Source organism: Rhinopithecus roxellana, chromosome 22, assembly GCF_007565055.1.
Source record: "Rhinopithecus roxellana isolate Shanxi Qingling chromosome 22, ASM756505v1, whole genome shotgun sequence".
Taxonomy (NCBI): Eukaryota; Metazoa; Chordata; class Mammalia; order Primates; family Cercopithecidae; genus Rhinopithecus; species Rhinopithecus roxellana.
The window spans coordinates 10,892,041-10,915,650 of NC_044570.1; the positions used below are offsets into that span (position 1 = coordinate 10,892,041).

The following is a 23,610-nucleotide window of genomic DNA, read 5'->3' on the forward strand; positions in this document are numbered from 1 at the left end:
TGGTTTCAGGAATAAAGTTCAAGAAGAAATTATTCCATTGCTTTACTATTTCTCTGAACATTTAAACATGTAATCTCATTACATCTTCCTAAAGTAGCAGAGTCCTTATTTTTTAGAAGAAACCATGGAGCCTATGAGAAGCAACTTGTCTGAAAGAAAATACCTATTGGTTACAGAGCGAGGACGAATTCTGAGTGCAGGACACTTTGCATGATGTCCAGCTAACTAGAGTTAATTTACTAAGCTGTTTTTCCTCCATTTATGAGTATTTCCCTTTCTTTTATTCTTTAATTATAAGCTTAATAAGCTTGTAAGGTTTAAAAATTTGAAGTGTATGGGACATTAAAATTCTGATATTAGGTCTGATATTGCCTTAAATGGTTTTAGAATTTAATATGTTTGGTAAATATTTTTTATTTCAGTGTTAAAATAGCAATTTTATTTATTACTTTTGTATACATAGAATTCAACAACAAATTTTGGAACATAAAAAGAAGATACTTAAAAATGACAAACCAGGTAAGACTTCTGATAGTGAATTTCTTATTTCTCTTGGTGGTCCTGCTCTTGATAAGAAAATGAAAAGTAAGATGTCAGATTAAGGTAGTGTTTATCAAAAAAGACCAGTTTAAAAATATGTGTAAATTGAATGTGTATATATGTATATACATATGTAAATTAATTTTTAAAATTTAACTAGTCTGAAATTCAGATTTATTTAAGAAGGTAGTTGTAGCTACTTTATAATCTCAAACATTATAGTCTGAAAAACATCATTTATGATCCCTAAAATCCTATATGATGTTTTTGCATGAATAAGAAAAAAGATTTTTAAGTTAGTATGTCATATGTTTCCTCTATAGTCACATTATAACCAATTGGACTTGTTATACAAATGGATCTTCTATTTCAGTTTTATAATAAATTGTTTATATTTAGTAAATAAAGAATTACAGTTGACCCATGAATAACGTAGGAGTGAGTCCCTGTGCAGTTGAAAATCTGAGTATAACTTTTGATTGCTTCACCTTAGCTACTAATAGCCCACCATGGGCTTGAAGCCTTCCTGATAACATAAAACAGTTGATGAACACCTATTTTGTTTTTGCCGCATTATTATATTCTGTGTTCAGACAATACAGTAAGCCAGAGAATTGAAGCTGTTAGAAAGAAAATCAACAGGAAAGATAAATTGACTTTTCATAAAGCATAAGTAGATCCTGACAAAGGTCTTCGTGATCTTCAGGTTGACTAGCCTGAGGTGGAAGAGGAGAGGTGGATCTTGCTGTCTCTGGGTTGCAGAGGCAGAAGAAAATCTGCATATAAGTGAATCCCTGCTTTTCAAGGGCAAACTGTATTACATATTGATGTGTGTCACTAAGAAAGTAACTATCTTTAGAACCGGGAACTCAGCTATCCCTTTCTGGTACCATAAATAAATGGCAATAAGAACTGTAGAACTGAACCAGTGTGCACCCATACAAATAGGAGACTATTTTTTGAAGACAGCTACTGAGCACAGAAGACAGGAAAGCAATTCCTTCATGACAAGTACAAGTTATATTACATATTCTTACACAAGCAAAATGGTTTTATCTGTCATAGTTTACACACACACAGTTTACACACACACGTACACGCGTGTGCACACAGACACAAAGTTAAAAGTCCTGCTGATTCTTAATGACCAAATCCAACTGTTCACAGGGAGCGGTGGATAACACATCCTACAGTCTGGATGCAATTCTTCCATCTTTTTGACTTGTTTTGTGATGAACTGCTTTTAATGGATGAACCATGTTTTCAGTTTTAGGAGAAACACAGAAAAAGATTAGAAGCAAGCAAACAGGAACTCTATGATCAGTGGTAGACTGTTATAGTACATTCTCAATAGTACTATGTTTGTTTGTTTTTTTTTATTATACTTTAAGTTCTAGGGTATATGTGCATAACGTGCAGGTTTGTTACATATGTATACTTATGCCATGTTGGTGTGCTGCACCCATCAACTCGTCAGCACCCATCAATTCATCATTTATATCTTGTATAACTCCCCAATGCAAGCCCTCCCTCCTCCCCCCTCCCCCCTCCCCATGATAGGCCCCTGTGCGTGATGTTCCCCTTCCCGAGTCCAAGTGATCTCATTGTTCAGTTCCCACCTATGAGTGAGAACATGCGGTGTTTGGTTTTCTGTTCTTGTGATAGTTTGCTAAGAATGATGGTTTCCAGCTGCATCCATGTCCCTACAAAGGACGCAAACTCATCCTTTTTTATGGCTGCATAGTATTCCATGGTGTATATGTGCCACATTTTCTTAATCCAGTCTGTCACAGATGGACATTTGGGTTGATTCCAAGTCTTTGCTATTGTGAATAGTGCCGCAATAAACATACGTGTACATGTGTCTTTGTAGTAGACTAATTTATAATCCTTTGGGTATATACCCAGTAGTGGGATGGCTGGGTCATATGGTACATCTAGTTCTAGATCCTTGAGGAATTGCCATACTGTTTTCCATAATGGTTGAACTAGTTTACAATCCCACCAACAGTGTAAAAGTGTTCCTATTTCTCCACATCCTCTCCAACACCTGTTGTTTCCTGACTTCTTAATGATTGCCATTCTAACTGGTGTGAGATGGTATCTCATTGTGGTTTTGATTTGCATTTCTCTGATGGCGAGTGATGATGAGCATTTTTTCATGTGTCTGTTGGCTGTATGAATATCTTCTTTTGAGAAATGTCTGTTCATATCCTTTCCCCACTTTTTGATGGGGTTGTTTGTTTTTTTCTCGTATATTTGTTTGAGTTCTTTGTAGATTCTGGATATTAGCCCTTTGTCAGATGAGTAGGTTGCAAAAATTTTCTCCCATTCTGTAGGTTGCCTGTTCACTCTGATGGTAGTTTCTTTTGCTGTGCAAAAGCTCTTTAGTTTAATTAGATCCCATTTGTCAATTTTTGCTTTTGCTGCCGTTGCTTTTGGTGTTTTAGACATGAAGTCCTTACCCATGCCTATGTCCTGAATGGTACTACCTAGATTTTCTTCTAGGGTTTTTATGGTATTAGGTCTAACATTTAAGTCTCTAATCCATCTTGAATTAATCTTCGTATAAGGGGTAAGGAAAGGATCCAGTTTCAGCTTTCTACTTATGGCTAGCCAATTTTCCCAGCACCATTTATTAAATAGGGAATCCTTTCCCCATTTCTTGTTTCTCTCAGGTTTGTCAAAGATCAGATGGCTGTAGATGTGTGGTATTATTTCTGAGGACTCTGTTCTGTTCCATTGATCTATATCTCTGTTTTGGTACCAGTACCATGCTGTTTTGGTGACTGTAGCCTTGTAGTATAGTTTGAAGTCATGTAGCGTGATGCCTCCAGCTTTGTCCTTTTGACTTAGGATTGTCTTGGCAATGCGGGCTCTTTTTTGGTTCCATATGAACTTTAAAGCAGTTTTTTCCAATTCTGTGAAGAAACTCATTGGTAGCTTAATGGGGATGGCATTGAATCTATAAATAACCTTGGGGAGTATGGCCATTTTCACGATATTGATTCTTCCTATCCATGAGCATGGTATGTTCTTCCATTTGTTTGTGTCCTCTTTTTTTTCACTGAGCAGTGGTTTGTAGTTCTCCTTGAAGAGGTCCTTTACATCCCTTGTAAGCTGGATTCCTAGGTATTTTATTCTCTTTGAAGCAATTGTGAATGGAAGTTCATTCCTGATTTGGCTCTCTGCTTGTCTGTTACTGGTGTATAAGAATGCTTGTGATTTTTGCACATTAATTTTGTATCCTGAGACTTTGCTGAAGTTGCTTATCAGCTTAAGGAGATTTTGGGCTGAGACGATGGGGTTTTCTAAATATACAATCATGTCATCTGCAAACAGGGACAATTTGACTTCTTCTTTTCCTAACTGGATACCCTTGATTTCTTTCTCTTGCCTGATTGCCCTAGCCAGAACTTCCAACACTATGTTGAATAGGAGTGGTGAGAGAGGGCATCCCTGTCTTGTGCCAGTTTTCAGAGGGAATTTTTCCAGTTTTTGCCCATTCAGTATGATATTAGCTGTGGGTTTGTCATAAATAGCTCTTATTATTTTGAGGTACGTTCCATCAATACCGAATTTATTGAGCGTTTTTAGCATGAAGGGCTGTTGAATTTTGTCAAAAGCCTTTTCTGCGTCTATTGAGACAATCCTGTGGTTCTTCTCTTTGGTTCTGTTTATATGCTGGATTACGTTTATTGATTTGCGAATGTTGAACCAGCCTTGCATCCCAGGGATGAAGCCCACTTGATCATGGTGGATAAGCTTTTTGATGTGCTGCTGAATCCGGTTTGCCAATATTTTATTGAGAATTTTTGCATCAATGTTCATCAGGGATATTGGTCTAAAATTCTCTTTTTTTGATGTGTCTCTGCCAGGCTTTGGTATCAGGATGATGTTGGCCTCATAAAATGAGTTAGGGAGGATTCCCTCTTTTTCTATTGATTGGAATAGTTTCAGAAGGAATGGTACCAGCTCCTCCTTGGACCTCTGGTAGAATTCAGCTGTGAATCCATCTGGTCCTGGACTTTTTTTGTTGGGTAGGCTATTAATTGTTGCCTCAATTTCAGAGCCTACTACTGGTCTATTCAGGGATTCAACTTCTTCCTTGTTTAGCCTTGGGAGAGTGTAAGTGTCCAGGAATTTATCCATTTCTTCTAGATTTTCTAGTTGATTTGCGTAGAGGCGTTTATAGTATTCTCTGATGGTAGTTTGTATTTCTGTGGGGTCAGTGGTGATATCCCCTTTATCATTTTTTATTGCATCTATTTGATTCCTCTCTCTTTTCATCTTTATTAGCCTTGCTAGCGGTCTGTCAATTTTGTTGATCTTTTCAAAAAACCAACTCCTGGATTCATTAATTTTTTGGAGGGTTTTTTGTGTCTCTATCTCCTTCAGTTCGGCTCTGATCTTAGTTATTTCTTGCCTTCTGCTAGCTTTTGAATGTCTTTGCTCTTGCCTCTCTAGTTCTTTTAATTGTGATGTTAGAGTGTCAATTTTATCTTCCTGCTTTCTCTTGTGGCATTTAGTGCTATAAATTTCCCTCTACACACTGCTTTAAATGTGTCCCAGAGATTCTGGTATGTTGTATCTTTGTTCTCATTGGTTTCAAAGAACATCTTTATTTCCGCTTTCATTTCGTTATGTACCCAGTAGTCATTCAGGAGCAGGTTGTTCAGTTTCCATGTAGTTGAGCGGTTTTGATTGAGTTTCTTAGTCCTGAGTTCTAGTTTGATTGCACTGTGGTCTGAGAGACCGTTTGTTATAATTTCTGTTCTTTTACATTTGCTGAGGAGTGCTTTACTTCCAATTATGTGGTCAATTTTGGAATAAGTGCGATGTGGTGCTGAGAAGAATGTATATTCTGTTGATTTGGGGTGGAGAGTTCTATAGATGTCTATTAGGTCCGCTTGGTGCAGAGATGAGTTCAATTCCTGGATATCCTTGTTAACTTTCTGTCTCGTTGATCTGTCTAATGTTGACAGCGGAGTGTTGAAGTCTCCCATTATTATTGTATGGGAGTCTAAGTCTCTTTGTAAGTCTCTAAGGACTTGCTTTATGAATCTGGGTGCTCCTGTATTGGGTGCATATATATTTAGGAGAGTTAGCTATTCCTGTTGAATTGATCCCTTTACCATTATGTAATGGCCTTCTTTGTCTCTTTTGATCTTTGATGGTTTAAAGTCTGTTTTATCAGAGACAAGGATTGCAACCCCTGCTTTTTTTTGTTCTCCATTTGCTTGGTAGATCTTCCTCCATCCCTTTATTTTGAGCCTATGTATGTCTCTGCATGTGAGATGGGTCTCCTGAATACAGCAGACTGATGGGTCTTGACTCTTTATCCAGTTTGCCAGTCTGTGTCTTTTAATTGGAGCATTTAGTCCATTTACATTTAAGGTTAATATTGTTATGTGTGACTTGATCCTGCCATTATGATATTAACTGGTTATTTTGCTCGTTAGTCGATGCAGTTTCTTCCTAGCCTCGATGGTCTTTACATTTTGGCATGTTTTTGCAGGTGGCTGGTACCGGTTGTTCCTTTCCATGTTTAGGGCTTCCTTCAGGGTCTCTTGTAAGGCAGGCCTGGTGGTGACAAAATCTCTAAGCATTTGCTTATCTGTAAAGGATTTTATTTCTCCTTCACTTATGAAACTTAGTTTGGCTGGATATGAAATTCTGGGTTTAAAATTCTTTTCTTTAAGAACGTTGAATATTGGCCCCCACTCTCTTCTGGCTTGTAGAGTTTCTGCTGAGAGATCTGCTGTTATTCTGATGGGCTTCCCTTTGTGGGTTACCCGACCTTTCTCTCTGGCTGCCCTTAAGATTTTTTCCTTCATTTCAACTTTGGTGAATCTGGCAATGATGTGTCTTTGAGTTGCACTTCTGGAGGAGTATCTTTGTGGCGTTCTCTGTATTTCCTGAATTTGAATGTTGTCCTGCCCTACTAGGTTGGGGAAGTTCTCCTGGATGATATCCTGAAGAGTGTTTTCCAACTTGGTTCCATTTTCCCCCTCACTTTCAGGCACCCCAATCAGACGTAGATTTGGTCTTTTTACGTAATCCCATACTTCTTGCAGGCTTTGCTCATTTCTTTTTCTTCTTTTTTCTTTTGGTTTCTCTTCTCGCTTCATTTCATTCATTTGATCTTCAATCGCTGATACTCTTTCTTCCAGTTGATCGAGTCAGTTACTGAAGCTTGTGCAGTTGTCACGTATTTCTCGTGTCATGGTTTTCATCTCTGTCATTTCGTTTATGATCTTCTCTGCATTAATTAGTCTAGCTGTCAATTCTTCCACTCTTTTTTCAAGATTTTTAGTTTCTTTGCGCTGGGTACGTAATTCCTCCTTTAGCTCTGAGAAGTTTGATGGACTGAAGCCTTCTTCTCTCCTCTCGTCCAAGTCATTCTCTGACCAGCTTTGATCCGTTGCTGGCGATGGGCTGCGCTCCTTCGCAGGGGGAGATGCGCTCTTATTTTTTGAATTTCCAGCTTTTCTGCCCTGCTTCTTCCCCATCTTTGTGGTTTTATCTGTCTCTGGTCTTTGATGGTGGTGACGTACTGATGGGGTTTTGGTATAGGTGTCCTTCCTGTTTGATAGTTTTCCTTCTGACAGTCAGAAGGACTGTCTGTTGGTCTGTTGGAGATTGCTTGAGGTCCACTCCAGACCCTGTTTGCCTGGGTAACAGCAGCAGAGTTTGCCGAAGATAGAATATTGCTGAACAGCGAGTGTACCTGTCTGATTCTTCCTTTGGAAGTTTCCTCTCAGGGGTGTACTCCACCCTGTGACGTGTGGGGTGTCAGACTGCCCCTAGTGGGGGATTTCTCCCAGCTAGGCTACTCAGGGGTCAGAGACACGCCTGAGCAGGCAGTCTGTCCGTTCTCAGATCTCAACCTCCGCGTTGGGAGATCCACGGCTCTCCCCAAAGCTGTCAGACAGAGTCGTTCGCGTCTGCACCGGCTCCCGCTACTTCCCCTGTTGGTCTTCAGCTGTGCGCTGTCCCCAGAGGTGGAGACTACAGAGACAGGCAGGCTTCCTTGAGCTGCTGTGAGCTCCACCCAATTCGAGCTTCCCAGAGGCTTTGTTTACCTACTTAAGCCTCAGCAATGGCGGGCGCCCCTCCCCCAGCCTCGCTGCTGCCTTGCGGATAGATCGCGGCAGACTGCTGTGTTAGCAGTGAGGGAGGCTTCGTGGGCGTGGGACCCTCCCGGCCAGGATTGGGATATATTCTCCTGGTGTGCCTGTATGCTTACAGCGCAGTATTGGGGTGGGAGTTACCCAATTTTCCAGGTGTTGTGTGTCTCAGTTCCCCTGACTAGGAAAACAGATCCCCTTCCCCCTTGCGCTTCCAGGTGAGGCGATGCCTCGCCCTGCTTCAGCTCTCGCTGGTCAGGCTGCAGCAGCTGACCAGCACCGATTGTCCGGCACTCCCTAGTGAGACGACCCCAGTACCTCAGTTGAAAATGCAGAAATCACCGGTCTTCTGTGTCGCTTGCGCTGGGAGTTGGAGACTGGAGTTGTTCCTATTCGGCCATCTTGCTCCGCCCCCTAATGCTCTTTTTCAGTACTATGTTTTTCTCCAGTTATACAATTTACTTGAATGATGCACAATTAATCCATTATTATTATTATAGGAGATGGGGTCTTTCTATGTTGCCTTGGCTAGAATACCGTGTCTATTCATTGGTGCATTCATAGCTCACTGTAGCCTTGAACTCCTGGGCTCAAGCAGTCCTCCTACCTCATCCTCCTGAGTAGCTGGGACTACAATTTTGTGTGGTTACATGCGGCCTGATGCACAATTATTTATTTATTTATTTATTTATTTATTTATTTATTTCTGATACAGGATCTCCCTCTGTTGCCAGTACTGGAGTGCAGAGGTGCCATCTTGGCTCACTGCAACTTCTGCTTCCTGGCCTTAAGTGATCCTTTCACCTTTTACCTTACCTCCCAAGTAGCTGGGACTACAGGCATGCACCACCACACTTGGATAAATTTCTTTTTAAGGTTTTTGTTGTTGTTGTTGTTTGTTTGTTTGTTTGTTTAATAGATGAGGTCTCACTCTATTGTCCAGGCTGGTCTGGAACTTCTGGACTCAAGTGATCCTCCTGCCCCAGCCTCCCTAAATACTGGGATTTACAAGTGGGAGCCACTGCACCTGGCCTGCACAAGTATTATGAAAAGGAATTAAGCCCAGTTGAGTTGCAGAAAACTGGCCACCTTTTCATTGTTTTCTAGAAACATTCATATCACAGAACATATTGTCAATCACCCAGATTCTCTATTTTTTATTCGGTTTAAATAGGATTGCTGCTTATTTCACATTATTTTCCGACATTATCGTTTCATTTTTTCCTTTTATGGCTTTATTCAATTGAATAGATATAGAAATATCAGACTTTCCAAGTCAAATAACAAGGGAAAAAAGGAAAAGAAAAACAGATTAGGGAAAGCTATTCTGTGAAACAACCACCTGATTATAGTTACATATATCATATCAACTTTATAAAAATCTTACACAATGCATTTGTGCCAAGGTTCCCCAGGAACACCCCCAGGTTTAGTGGTTCACTAGAAAGACTCACAGGACTCAGCAAATAGTCATACTCAGATCTTTACTTGATTACAAGAAAAGGGACAAGCAGAATTAGTAGAGGAAAAAGGTGCATGTGTCAAGTCTGGAAGAAGCCAGGCACAAGCTTCCAGGAGTTCTCTCCTGTGGAGTTCCAGGATCTGCTTAATTCTCCCAGGCTCACATTTTGACAATATTTGTGCAGTGATATCTACCAGTACCAGAGTCTCATTAGAGACTAAGTACCCAAGTGTTTCTATGGAGGTTACTCTCCCTGACATGTACCCAAATTCCAGACTCCTAGAAGGAAGACAGCTGTTCAGAGTAACCACACTGTTTCTATAAACACTTTAGACACAGTGAGCCACTCTCCTTAGGGAATGGTGGAAACCCTTCTAGGCTCAAGCGATTCTCCTGCCTCAGCCTCCTGAGTAGCTGAAATTAGAGGTGCCCGCCATCGTGCCCAGCTAATTTTTGTATTTTTAGTAGAGAAGAGGTTTTGCCATGTTGGCCAGAGTGGTCTTGAACTCATTTCCTCAGGCTGGTCTTGAACTCATGACCTCATGTGATCCCCCCACCTTTGCCTCCCAAAGTACTGAGATTACAGGTGTGAGCCACTGAGCCCAGTTGTGAATATCTTCTTTAAATCAACAATTTTATTTCTTAGAGCAGTTTTAGTTTCAGAGCAAAATTGAAAGGAAGGTACAGAGATTTCTCATATATTCCATGCCTCCCACATGCATAGCCTCCCCCATGATTAGTATTTTCCACCAGAGTGGTACATTTGTTACAACTGATGAACTTACATTGACACATTATAATCACTCAAAGTTCATAGTTTACATCAGGCTTCACTCTTGATGCTGTACATTCTGTGAACTTGGACAACTGTATAATGATATGACATGTATCTATTACTGTAATGTTATTGACAGAACAGTTTCACTTCCCTAAAAATTCTCTATACTATGCCTGTTCATCTCTCACTTTCTCCCTAGCAACTCCTGGCAACTATTGATCTTTACTCTGTCTTCATAGTTTTATTTTTTTCAGAAGAGTACAGTGGATATCTTTTTGAATAGTTAAAAAATTAAAGCTCCATGGTAATTGAACGTAGTCATTTAAGATGTTCCTTGTCCTTTTTGTTTTCCTTTTGCTTCTTTATCACTGTAAAGAATGATATATGCTGATGAGATATACTTTGCATACTCAGAAAACATGATTTGTATAGATGTTTGGGACATAATAGAAAGGGTTGAGGAAAAGGACACCATGCCGTGCCACACAGCACAAACTGGAGTATCTTGCTCTATGATGTGGGTCCAGATAGACTCTCTAGCAATGGAAGGGGACAAGCGCAATGGGTTGGACTTTATAAAAGTGGAATGACTAAGTCTTTTATACTTACCTTCGGTTGGAAATAAGACCAGGCAGTGAATGCTATAGGTAAATACATATGTTCTTCACTGATCCTCTTCCTTTGATGGATGAGGTTGACAACAGCCTACATTATGATGACATGACTCATCTACAACTAGATTCTGTCATGAGGGATGGTAAGGGAGTTTTGCTTGATGTGAGGTGAAAAGCAATTTTTCTCTCCTACTTGGGAGGGCAAGCATTGGAACATTCTGGTAGTAAAAGGGAGTTGATAGTTTTCTTTCTACATATTTTTCGCATCAGATAATGCTGCCCAGCAGCCGGCCACACCTCCCCAGTGTTTCTTAAGCTTCTCTCTGAATATGGATAAGCTCTTAAAGGAGTGATGTTTCCAGTGGTTCTTTCTGTGGGAAGGTAAAATGGCAGGTGAATTTGGGCCTTGTTATACATAGGGCAGAGCAAATAGCTACAACTAAGGAAACCACCCAGCACCTTCCCCAGAAGAGTATTAGCCAGAGTAACACACCAATCTCTCTTCAGCTCTTCTCCACTGGCAGCTGGAAGGTCTTTGCAAGGATTCCTGTTTCTGGTCTGATTCCTATATTTTGCTGGCTTCTGGTGATAGGGTGTTTTATTCTAAACTGAACTGTTTGAACTGAAGAGCTGGAGAGGCTGTGTTGTGCTATAACAAAATAAGTGCAGTAGTTCCCCCTTAACTGTGGGAGATACATTCCAAGACCCCCAGTGGATGCATGGAACCACGAATAGTACTGAATCACAAACCGGTTTTTCCTATGCATCCCTATCTATGATAAAGTTTCATTTATAAATTAAATTAAATCTGATTGTGTCTGCAGATAGGGTGTGAGACTTGAATGGTGTCATCAGCAGGAATGATTCTTGCTTGTTTGGGGGGAAAATATCTCCACACATTTGGTCACGGAAGCCTTCTTTGTTGATGATCCTTGCTATGGCGTGAGTTCAGAGAAAACCGTGTCAAGTATGTCTTTCCACACATGTAGTGGATAAGGGGTGCTACTGTATACTCTGTTTTAACGGCCCTTCATATTTTGGTCCAGAAATCATGCTCTTTGACACTGTTGACTCATCACACCTGTTCTGCTAACGGTACCATTTTTGCTCAATCTCATAGGGTTTGGCTAAAATCACTGGTATACTGCAGTTCACTTGTAGATACAACGTTTTTATAAACTTATTCTTCTTTCCATCTAATAAATACAAAGGGAAGAGTTCTTACTGCATTAATTACTTACCAATAGGTATAATTAATGTTAATTCTAGTAAAGTCCCAGGCACGCTCCCAAAGGAATGCTTTGTAACAAAGCATCAGTCTTTTGTTTTAAAAAAAAAAAAACAAACCAAACCAAAACAAAAACAACAACAACAAAAACAGCATCTAAAGCACACACAAAAGTGTGCCCAATTTTTTTATGACGGTAGAGTCTTACTATGTTTCCCGAGCTGGTCTCAAACTTCTGGGTTCCTCAAGTGATCCTCCTGCCTCATCCTCCCAAACACTTTAGAGTACAGGCCTGCAGTGCTGTGCATTCTTAATGCTTTTTAATATTCTGTACATTTATTATTGATTTAAAATGCATTTTTCCTTTCTCTTTAATAGATGTTGGAAGTTCTGATGAATCTGCAGTCAGGTAGGATTTTATAGATGTAAACATTGATGTTAACTAAGGAAATAGAGATGGAAGAAACTAATATCTGTTGAGTGTTGTATTCTGAGCTAGACATCCTGCTATATTCTATGCATTTATCATCTCATAAAGCCATCACAACAACTGTGTTCCTATAACCTACTGTTTATTCAGTAAACAACTATGGATTAGAGCAGTTGATTCTTTGCCTCATGATCCCATAGCTAACAAGGTAGCTGGCCCACAACTTGACCGTCTGCCTGCCTGCCTTCCAAATCCCTTCTCTTGCTCCTCAGCATAGATTGATAGACATCTGTGCAGCCATTGGATGAAGGTATAGGTCTGAATCAGATTACTCATATTCGTTAATTCAATTAATGCCTAAATTAATGAGTGTTTAAATACATTAAACTCACATTGAAGGTTATTGTTAGAATGTGGTTAGTCCAAGAGTTTGTCCTAATAAATCTGACAATTTCAGTGGTAACCAGTATCTTATTTTTACCATCAAAGGCTTTAGGGCAGATTTTACTTAGCTTTAGGCCATAGGACTGTAAGTTTTACAAAAGTAAGTTTAGGCAAGTCTTAGAGAGAAATGATTTGACTTCCCAGTTTGGTTTTCCATTTAGTCCAGGAGTTCTGTTTACTTCCATAATATTTTTTTAAGTTTTGTTTTCTTTTTTCCATGACTTTTCTATAATCTTGTCTTGATATTTAATACTTTCCCCTCTGCTTTTCTTTGTGTTTCTTTTGTTCTATTATTTTTTTCAAATTCTGTTGGCTATGTACTCCCGGTTTTCCTATAGACAGAATCAAGAGGACATAGAATTACAGAATGTTATGGAATCTTAGAATAAAGTAAAATACCTCCTAGTATTTTTACCTGTGTTGAATATTCCCATCAAGTGATTCTTTAGATAGAGAATGTGAGGCTCAAAGAGATGAGTATGCTTTTTTTAGACATAGCAACTGGCAGAAATGAGATTTGAACTCATTTTAAAGCCCAGTACTCTTCCTTCTTTTTCTATCCTATTGGCGTGTGTTTTAATATTACAAACAGAAGTGAGTCTGGTGCACACAGTGGATAGAATGAGAATGGAATTAGCTGGTGAACCCAATGAAAGTAGATAATAATGGAATGAGCAGGGGAATGCCAAGTTTGAAGAGAAACAACACCGGATTGTATAGGAGTATGGAGTCTTCACTAAGAGATGAAAATATTGGGGTTTATGACAAGTTTAATAAAGATAAATTATAAAGATGAAAGACACAAGAAATTTGGGAATTATCTACAAAGGCACATTAAAATAGAAAGTTCAAGGGAGCTCTAAAAATTTGCTGTTTTTTTTTTTTTTTTTTTTTTTTTTTTTTTTTTTTTTTTATCAAGGACTGACAACCTTGATGATTTTTACGGAAACATGCTAAAACATTTTGAGACACTGGGAGGAGTGTCTACAGCAGACAGAAATGTGGTATCATCTACTTCCATTCTGACTTACAGAGGGGTGGCTTAGAGCCCCTGGTGTACTAAGAGGCTGGAGACTGCTGAACTCCATAGATCTGTGGTACAGGACAGGTGCCTCCTTACCTCTGCCTTTGTTCCCAATTCACTGATGTCCTTCCCATGTCCATGTAGGCTGGGTCAGGGGCATGATTGTCTGGCAAATCAGTCATGGAGTTCAGTTGGGTAGTTGGCAGTGTGTCTGTGCTGGGGGAAGATGATGGAGACTCCAGTTGGCTTGCTTTTTAGGACCAGGGATATAAAGATCTCCTACTCCTGGTCGTTTGAGGCCATCCCTTCCAGAATCTGTGCTTTCATAGGCTGAAGAGTTGAAGATTGAAGACTTCTATGGAGCCCTGCAGTAGTGGAATCTGAAAGTGGGTGCCCATAGGAAGAAAGATATTTAGATAGTAGTTAGGGAAATAGAGGAACAACTACCAGGACTCTCTTTTTCCTGCAGTCTCTCTCCTTGGATGTCTGAGTGCCTATGAAAGATTTTAAGGGCTTGTTAGCTTATGTGGACCTGAATAAGGTAGTACCTATAGAGTGAAAAAATGGGATTTTATAATTATTAGTGTTTTAATCTTTCTGGGAAAAGTATTCTCAATAAGAACATATACCTTTGTTATTTGACTTTTGTACATTTAGCTTTCATACATTTCAAATATTGCAGGGGATTCCCTGTACTGATTTAGGGCAAAGGAAAGCAAGAGGACCTTCCTCAGTGGGTTCCATGCTGAGGAATCAAGACTGCCATTTTGAAGTGAAGCAGATTAGTCTTTTAAGGAGAGATAGATCAAGGAAAAGAGACAGTGGATCTTTCTACCTTGTTTTAAGTCATCAGTTTTCTTCCAGTTTAGGTAAAATTGATGTCATCCATTAATTGGTTTTAAGTTCAGCTTCAGGACAGATAATTTGTGAGTGTAAATTACTGTCAGGTTCTGCCAATATAGTGACTGTCACTATTTGTTATAAAGCTCAAGGTCAGTTTTCATTGAATATTTTATAGATTTAGACAGATGGAGGCAGAAATAGGTAATTAAAATCTATTTTTAGAACAGAGGCCATATTTTAGTTCTATCAAGAATTATTACTTAATATATGGATCACTGACCTTTCCCCAGATTATGTCTTTTGTTTGAGGGGGAAGCTGGATATAAACTGGCAGTTATAAAAATTGTAAAGAAATCCTATTTAATAAATGGTGCTGTGAAAATTGGCTAGCCATAAGTAGAAAGCTGAAACTGGATCCTTTCCTTACCCCTTATACGAAGATTAATTCAAGATGGATTAGAGACTTAAATGTTAGACCTAATACCATAAAAACCCTAGAAGAAAATCTAGGTAGTACCATTCAGGACATAGGCATGGGCAAGGACTTCATGTCTAAAACACCAAAACCAACGGCAGCAAAAGCCATAATTGACAAATGGGATCTAATTAAACTAAAGAGCTTTTGCACAGCAAAAGAAACTACCATCAGAGTGAACAGGCAACCTACAGAATGGGAGAAAATTTTTGCAACCTACTCATCTGACAAAGGGCTAATATCCAGAATCTACAAAGAACTCAAACAAATATACGAGAAAAAAACAAACAACCCCATCAAAAAGTGGGGAAAGGATATGAACAGACATTTCTCAAAAGAAGATATTCATACAGCCAACAGACACATGAAAAAATGCTCATCATCACTGGCCATCAGAGAAATGCAAATCAAAACCACAATGAGATACCATCTCACACCAGTTAGAATGGCAATCATTAAGAAGTCAGGAAACAACAGGTGTTGGAGAGGATGTGGAGAAATAGGAACACTTTTACACTGTTGGTGGGATTGTAAACTAGTTCAACCATTCTGGAAAACAGTATGTCAATTCCTCAAGGATCTAGAACTAGATGTACCATATGACCCAGCCATCCCACTACTGGGTATATACCCAAAGGATTATAAATTAGTCTACTACAAAGACACATGTACACGTATGTTTATTGCGGCACTATTCACAATAGCAAAGACTTGGAATCAACCCAAATGTCCATCTGTGACAGACTGGATTAAGAAAATGTGGCACATATACACCATGGAATACTATGCAGCCATAAAAAAGGATGAGTTTGCGTCCTTTGTAGGGACATGGATGCAGCTGGAAACCATCATTCTTAGCAAACTATCACAAGAAGAGAAAACCAAACACCGCATGTTCTCACTCATAGGTGGGAACTGAACAATGAGATCACTTGGACTCGGGAAGGGGAACATCACACACTGGGGTCTATCATGGGGAGGGGGGAGGGGGGAGGAGGGAGGGATTGCATTGGGGAGTTATACATGATATAAATGATGAATTGATGGGTGCTGACGAGTTGATGGGTGCAGCACACCAACATGGCATAAGTATACATATGTAACAAACCTGCACGTTATGCACATGTACCCTAGAACTTAAAGTATAATAAAAAAAAAAAAAAAAAAAGAAATCAACTTGCCCATTTTCATTGTGTGTTTTTCGTCTCAAGTATTTTCCATGAACTGTGTGTGGATTCGTTGCCTACATCGGATGACGAAGACATGAGCGTTGCTACTAAGGTAAAGTAGTCGCTTGTAAAATTAATTTTCTTACTCTGAATCTAGTTTTGCACAGTATTTACTTTTCAAATTTAGCAGTGATTTACCTGTCATTGTTTTATGATGATAATGGAAAGTTGGTCAGAGAAAAACATACATAGGGCTAGTTGGTTCAAAAAATTTGTTTAACTTTGGTAACTAACAAAAATTGACAAATACTGTGACAGGGTGGGAGCTGTGAACTGGAAAATAAGTAGTGACAGGAAAGTTGCATTAGTAAATGCTTTCCCCAAGAGAGGAAATATGAAATTTGATTAAGGTTTCTTTGGATAAGTAGTAACACTTTGACTTTTCAATCGTACAAGTGTGACTTTCATACTATTTATGCCTCTATAAATCTTCAGTGTTCAAATGATTTGCAGTAATCATGGACCCCCTCTGGTACTTTTTAGTTGTGAAAATGTCCAGGACATAGCATAGAGCTTTTTCTTGGAAACTTATTATTTTGGTATCATATAGTTTCTAGGGGAGATTGTTTCTTTACCTATATTATTGATTCTGTAGTGAGATTAAAATAATATTAAAAATTGTAGAAAAATGGCTGAGTGTGGTGGTGTACACCTGTGGTCCCTGCTGCTTGGGAGTTTGAAGCAGGAAGATTGCTTGAGCCCATGAGCTTCAGAGCAGCGTGGGCAACATAACAAGAATGTATCTGATTTAAAAATATAAATTGTGGAAAGTAAACATTTAAATTTATGTTCTCAAAATTTGTATCACAAAGGGATTTTTGTGTGTTTTCTGAGTTGTCCATGAAGAGTTTATAAAAAAAACACTTCATCTAATTGAATAACATATTTTGCTGCAATTAACCAGTTCTGGAAGCAGAGACTCTTAATACCAATCTAGTTAGACTTTAACATCATAATTTTATCATCGTAGTTTATTTAAAATATTTACTTGGCCAGGTTCAGTGGCTCATGCCTGTAATCCCAGCACTTTGGGAGGCTGAGGTGGGTAGATCACCTGAGTTCGGTAGATAACCTGAGGTCAGGAGTTCGAGATCAGCCTGGCCAGTGAGGTGAAACCCTGTTTCCAAACAAAAACAAAAACAAAAACAAAAACAAAAACAAAACAAAACAAAATACCAAACACACACACACACACACAGAAAAATTAGCAGGGCATGATGGAACATATCTGTTTTCCCAACTGCTCAGGAGGCCGAGACAGGAGAATCACTTGAACACGGCAGGCAGAGGTTGCAGTGAACCAAAATCGCACCATTGCACTCCAGCCTGGGTGACAGAGCTTGACTACATCTTAAAAAATAAAATAAAATAAAGTAAAATAAAATAAAATAAAATAATATAACCACTCAAAGTCCTTATATCACATTCTGAAATTTCAAATTTTGAAGTTTTGATATTTAGTTGTTTAAATAAGCATTGGAAGCTCCTGCATACCATAAGCTACTGGAGGTCAGTAAACACATTTGTGTATCTCCTGGAGTGCCTAGAATACAGTCTTCCATGTAAGAAGCATTTTAATTGTTGTTTTTTGAGATGGGGTTTCACTCTGTCCCCCAGGCTGGAGGACACTGGTGAGATCTTGGCTCACTTCGATCTCTCTTTCCTGGACTCAGGTGATCCTCACACCTCAGCCGTCCAGGTAGTTGAACTTATTGACCTATGTCACGATAGACCTGTGTCACCAAGCTTGGCTGAGATTTGAAGAGACAGGGTTTTGCCTTGTTGCCCAGGCTGGTCTTTAACCATTGGGCTCAAGTGTTCTGCCCACCTCAGCCTCTCATAGTGCTGAGGTTACAGACAGGAGACATTCAGCCTTAATAGTTGTTTTGTCTGTATAAATAGACAAGTGAATTTTTATATAATAGAATATTGTAATTAATATATTAATGTATCTAATTATTAAATATGGTATTGAAGATATTGCTTACATTTGTATTATTTCTTAATATTTAAAGGTGTATAAGTTTTGATGTGTTACATTGAGAAATTATGCCATAAATAACAAGGAAATAAATTAGAAATAGGTGATCAATAGCAAAGAGGGTTACAATATATTTTCTAGTATCATTCAACTGGAATGTTAACATTGTGATATTACATTAACATTTCTTAAACGTTTTATTAGCCCCAGCTCATGTTCTATTAAATATATCATTTCAAGCCATACATTATGTTTGGACGAACGGAGGCAAGATGGCGCAGTTCCGAGCAAATCAGCTTCCTAGAAAGCAAATCAGCTTCCTAGAAATCACATTACTCTTTAGTATTCTGGTGACCAATTCTTTTCCTGGGTGGAAAGTGGATGAAAAGTTCCAGGTTTCTCTCTGTTGTAATAATGTTCTTTCAGGTAGTGGTAGATGGCCATATTTAGCTACTTGAATGTCTTAGAGGAATAAACTCTATCACAGAAGTAGTTACATAAACTAATTGTAGCATAAATATTAATTAGTATTATTCGAGATATGAAAGACCAAAACACTCTATAATAGATCTATTTCTCCATGTATTTTATTGAACTTCATGTTGTTTCTTTTCTTTCTTGGCTTAAACTCATATTTCATTGACCAATTAAGCTTGTTTTTCATTTGTATCTCTCTTTGTTCTCACATTTTACATAGAAATTTTTGGGGAGTCAGGGTCTTGCTCTGTTCCCCAGGCTGGAGTGTAGTGGCATGATCTTGGTTCACTACAGTGTTCACCTCTCAGGCTCAAGTGATCCTCCCACATCAGCCTCCCGAGCAGCTGGACCTACAGGCACAGACCATCATGCCTGACTCCTTTTTGTATTTCTGTGTAGAGATGTGATCTCATTATGTTGCCCAGGCTGGTCTCAAACTCCCGAACTCAAGCAGTCCACCCACCTTGGCCTTGCAAAGGGCTGGGATTACAGGTGTGAGCCACCATGTCTGGGCAACATTGAGGTTTATTTAAAGGAATTGATTAGGGCTGGGTGTGCTAGTGCACACTGGTTATCTCAACAGATTGGGAGGCAAAAGTGGAAGGTTTACTTGAGCCTAGGAGGTTGAGACCAGCCTGGGCAGTATAATGAGGCCTTGTCTCTAAAAAAATAACAATAAATACATTAGCCTGGCATGATGGTATGCACCTGTAGTTCCAGCTATCAGGGAGTTGAGGTGGTAATATTGCCTGTGGTCGGGAGGCTGAGACTGCAGTGAGTCATAATCATACCACTGCATTCTAGCCCTGGGTGGCAGAATGAGATCCAGTTTCATAAAAAGAGAATGATAAGAAACTCTTGATGCAACTCATTATAATTTTTTAAATGGAAACTAACTCTTGATATTTCCTTAGAAGTGTGTCCCCAAGGATGTGTCACAGCCTTTACCTGGACCTTCCCATGAAAAAGGCAACAGAATAGTCAATGGAAAAGGAGAAGGTGAGAACTGGATTTTATTTTAAAAGTCATTGGAATGTTTCTTTTCAAATATGAGCACTAATACAGTCTACTAGCTAAAGAAAATGTCCTATTAACTATAATAAGTAAAGGAGAAGTAAAATGGTGATAAGTTGTATCTCTAACCAAGGGTCAGCTATTGATTCTGTCAGGAGCACCGCTGAAGGAGCAAATAGCAAAAATGTAAACCCGAATACCACTAATTGGAAATTAATTTAATTGGAATTAGACATTACGTAGTGGCCTCCGTCTAGAGATCCTGAAAGTCTTTTTGATTTGTCATTTACCCACCCCAAAGACATGAAGCATATGATTCAGATAGAAAGCTACAGTATTTCTGCTGCTACAGATACTTCTAAAAACAGAAAACCAATACACTGCTTATTCCAGAAGCCACCATATGACAATCCCAGTGTCAATAACTACAAAAGCAGGAATCTTGAATTATAAAATGTGAGTTATTCTCTGCCACATAGTGAAAAATCATCAAAAATATAGCTAGGAGACTTACAGCAAGATATTCCAAGGTTTAAGAATGAGGTAGGCATGTTACAAGTAGAGTTCCTGGCTTTGGAGAAAGAGAAAGTCCAACTTCAAAAACACAGAGGTTCACTTGCTGCTTCTCTTTTTTCTCTTTATCAATTATTTGATTTAGTCAAATTTTCTATTCAAGAAAATCTCATATGTACAGTTACAGTGGGGTTATCTAAATGTGTAATTATGTGTCAAAGTAGATGAGTTCTGCTATCTAAATAACGGTTCTGGAGAATGTTCTCATAATGTTTGTTCATTAATCAACCTAAGTCTCACTCTCAGTCTTCCAAGTGGCGTATGGGCTGGGAAACTAATTCAGCCATATACCAGGTGACCTTCTGAACCAGATAAACATAAAGAAATTGCTAAAGAAATAAGCTCTAGTTTACAATCCCACCAACAGTGTAAAAGTGTTCCTATTTCTCCACATCCTCTCCAACACCTGTTGTTTCCTGACTTCTTAATGATTGCCATTCTAACTGGTGTGAGATGGTATCTCATTGTGGTTTTGATTTGCATTTCTCTGATGGCCAGTGATGATGAGCATTTTTTCATGTGTCTGTTGGCTGTATGAATATCTTCTTTTGAGAAATGTCTGTTCATATCCTTTCCCCACTTTTTGATGGGGTTGTTTGTTTTTTTCTCGTATATTTGTTTGAGTTCTTTGTAGATTCTGGATATTAGCCCTTTGTCAGATGAGTAGGTTGCAAAAATTTCTCCCATTCTGTAGGTTGCCTGTTCACTCTGATGGTAGTTTCTTTTGCTGTGCAAAAGCTCTTTAGTTTAATTAGATCCCATTTGTCAATTTTGGCTTTTGCTGCCGTTGCTTTTGGTGTTTTAGACATGAAGTCCTTGCCCATGCCTATGTCCTGAATGGTACTACCTAGATTTTCTTCTAGGGTTTTTATGGTATTAGGTCTAACATTTAAGTCTCTAATCCATCTTGAATTAATCTTCGTATAAGGGGTAAGGAAAGGATCCAGTTTCAGCTTTCTACTTATGGCTAGCCAATTTTCCCAGCACCATTTATTAAATAGGGAATCCTTTCCCCATTTCTTGTTTCTCTAAACTAGTTCAACCATTATGGAAAACAGTATGGCAATTCCTCAAGGATCTAGAACTAGATGTACCATATGACCCAGCCATCCCACTACTGGGTATATACCCAAAGGATTATAAATTAGTCTACTACAAAGACACATGTACACGTATGTTTATTGCGGCACTATTCACAATAGCAAAGACTTGGAATCAACCCAAATGTCCATCTGTGACAGACTGGATTAAGAAAATGTGGCACATATACACCATGGAATACTATGCAGCCATAAAAAAGGATGAGTTTGCGTCCTTTGTAGGGACATGGATGCAGCTGGAAACCATCATTCTTAGCAAACTATCACAAGAAGAGAAAACCAAACACCGCATGTTCTCACTCATAGGTGGGAACTGAACAATGAGATCACTTGGACTCGGGAAGGGGAACATCACACACTGGGGTCTATCATGGGGAGGGGGGAGGGGGGAGGAGGGAGGGATTGCATTGGGGAGTTATACATGATATAAATGATGAATTGATGGGTGCTGACGAGTTGATGGGTGCAGCACACCAACATGGCATAAGTATACATATGTAACAAACCTGCACGTTATGCACATGTACCCTAGAACTTAAAGTATAATAAAAAAAAAAAAAAAAAAAAAAAGAAATAAGCTCTAGATTCTAGGTTCTTTTTTCTGTATTCTTTTAGAGATGAATTACATTTATTTATTCATAGAATGTGAATACAATGGGAGGGAAGCAATGACTGAGATGAGCCACAAAAACTCATCTAGCCTTGAGAGTTGCAATGAATATTCCCAGCCAAATGAGTCTGTTTAATGTGTTTTCATGCATGCAAGTTTATCTGCTTAGCTCAAACTCTTTGAACTTATAGTCTCATCATGGTTATTTCAAATACTTTTGAAAACAGATATATGCTTCCACATATTTTAAGAAATCACCAGTTTCCAATTTTTCTGCTGAATCAGACCTTATGTTGTTTAATAAAGTATAGTAAGTTTTGGCATGTATGACTTTTATCATATAAGAAGCATAATTTATCAGCCAAAAATTTAACCTTTTACTCCTTAGTAGGAAGTTGAGTTCTGTACATTGTGTTCTAAAGATAGAGATTTTCTTCTTTCAAAATAAAAGCACATGAGGCTTTTTGCACCCACTGAGGCATTAAATTGCTTTGCTCAAGTTAGACTTTTAATATATCTGACTAATTTGATAAATTGATCTTTTATGTAATTTGGCAATATGGAATTGTATCATGTTATTTGGTGCCATGAAATACTAGTGAATGCCACCTTAAGAGATGTGGATGAAACACTTAATATGTCTTGGTTTTTTTGACTCCCATTATCAGTAGATAATGAGGCTAAAGTAGGTAAGTGTACCATATGTTTTCCACCTATCAACTTTTGTGATAATTGAATGTGAAATCTGGGAAGCATTGCGCTTTCCAGAATTCTGCACTAGAAACTCAGCAGTTTCACTCTGCTTCTTGTGTTGTGGCAAACTTTGGTTCCCGTCATTCAGGGAGCACGTTTAATTTTTTGATATCCCAGGATTCAAATAAAAAAAAAGAGAGAGATAAAAGGCAGTGGGAAAAGAATAGCTTAGTGCAGAAAAGGGAAAATTTCTTTACTGTTCCTGATACCCTACAAGTTCACGTCCTCTTCTTCTGGCTATTTCATGTAAAATCCAGGTGGTAAAGACAGAAGACATATGTTACACCTGTGTCTTTTTATTTCTCTGCTTTCTGCCAGTCAGATAGCATAAAAATTTATATCAGGTAGCAAAGAGTGGATGGGACTAAAAGCACAAAATGGAGAAGAGCCCTTTTTGAAATTTTGTAAAATTCTTCTGTTCACTCAAACAGAAATGAGCAGACTTGGCAAAAATTTCAATGATAAAATGATGAGTACCTTGTAATTATAATAATTATGTGCAATGATAAAATTAAAGTAAGCACAAAATACTTTTATGATAAAATGGTGACATTTAACCTCAATCAAGTGAAAAAATCAGGGAAAAATTCTTTTTATTGAATAAAATAATAACAATTATTATTCATATTACTTTTACTAAAGGTCAAAGGAGGAAATAATACAAACAAAAGTGAAAAAATACAAGTATCAGAAAATCTATGTGATCGCATATCTGCTGCTGCTGCTGACAGATTACCCCAACAAAGAAAGACTTGGGAAATGCATCCTCAGCAGTTTCCCAAGAAGCTGAAGGAAGAGCGTGATAGGTAAGCCTAGAGCAGGGATTGTTTTTTTTTTTTCTTTTTTCTTTTTCTTTTTGATGGAGTTTCTCTCTTCTTACCCAAGCTGGAGTACGATGGTGTGAT

At 38.6% G+C, this 23,610-nt stretch overlaps 1 protein-coding gene across 1 annotated transcript in view; it reads left to right on the forward strand.

Annotated features, from left to right (window-relative positions):
• The window catches only part of LOC104671204 (ankyrin repeat domain-containing protein 20A2-like), a 52,767-nt gene that overhangs the window by 8,444 nt on the left and 20,713 nt on the right, over positions 1 to 23,610 (forward strand). The window contains 6 exon segments of the mRNA XM_030926332.1: positions 464 to 519; positions 12,131 to 12,161; positions 16,180 to 16,249; positions 19,570 to 19,654; positions 22,621 to 22,637; positions 23,348 to 23,511. Coding sequence (XP_030782192.1) covers positions 464 to 519; positions 12,131 to 12,161; positions 16,180 to 16,249; positions 19,570 to 19,654; positions 22,621 to 22,637; positions 23,348 to 23,511 — 423 coding nt within the window.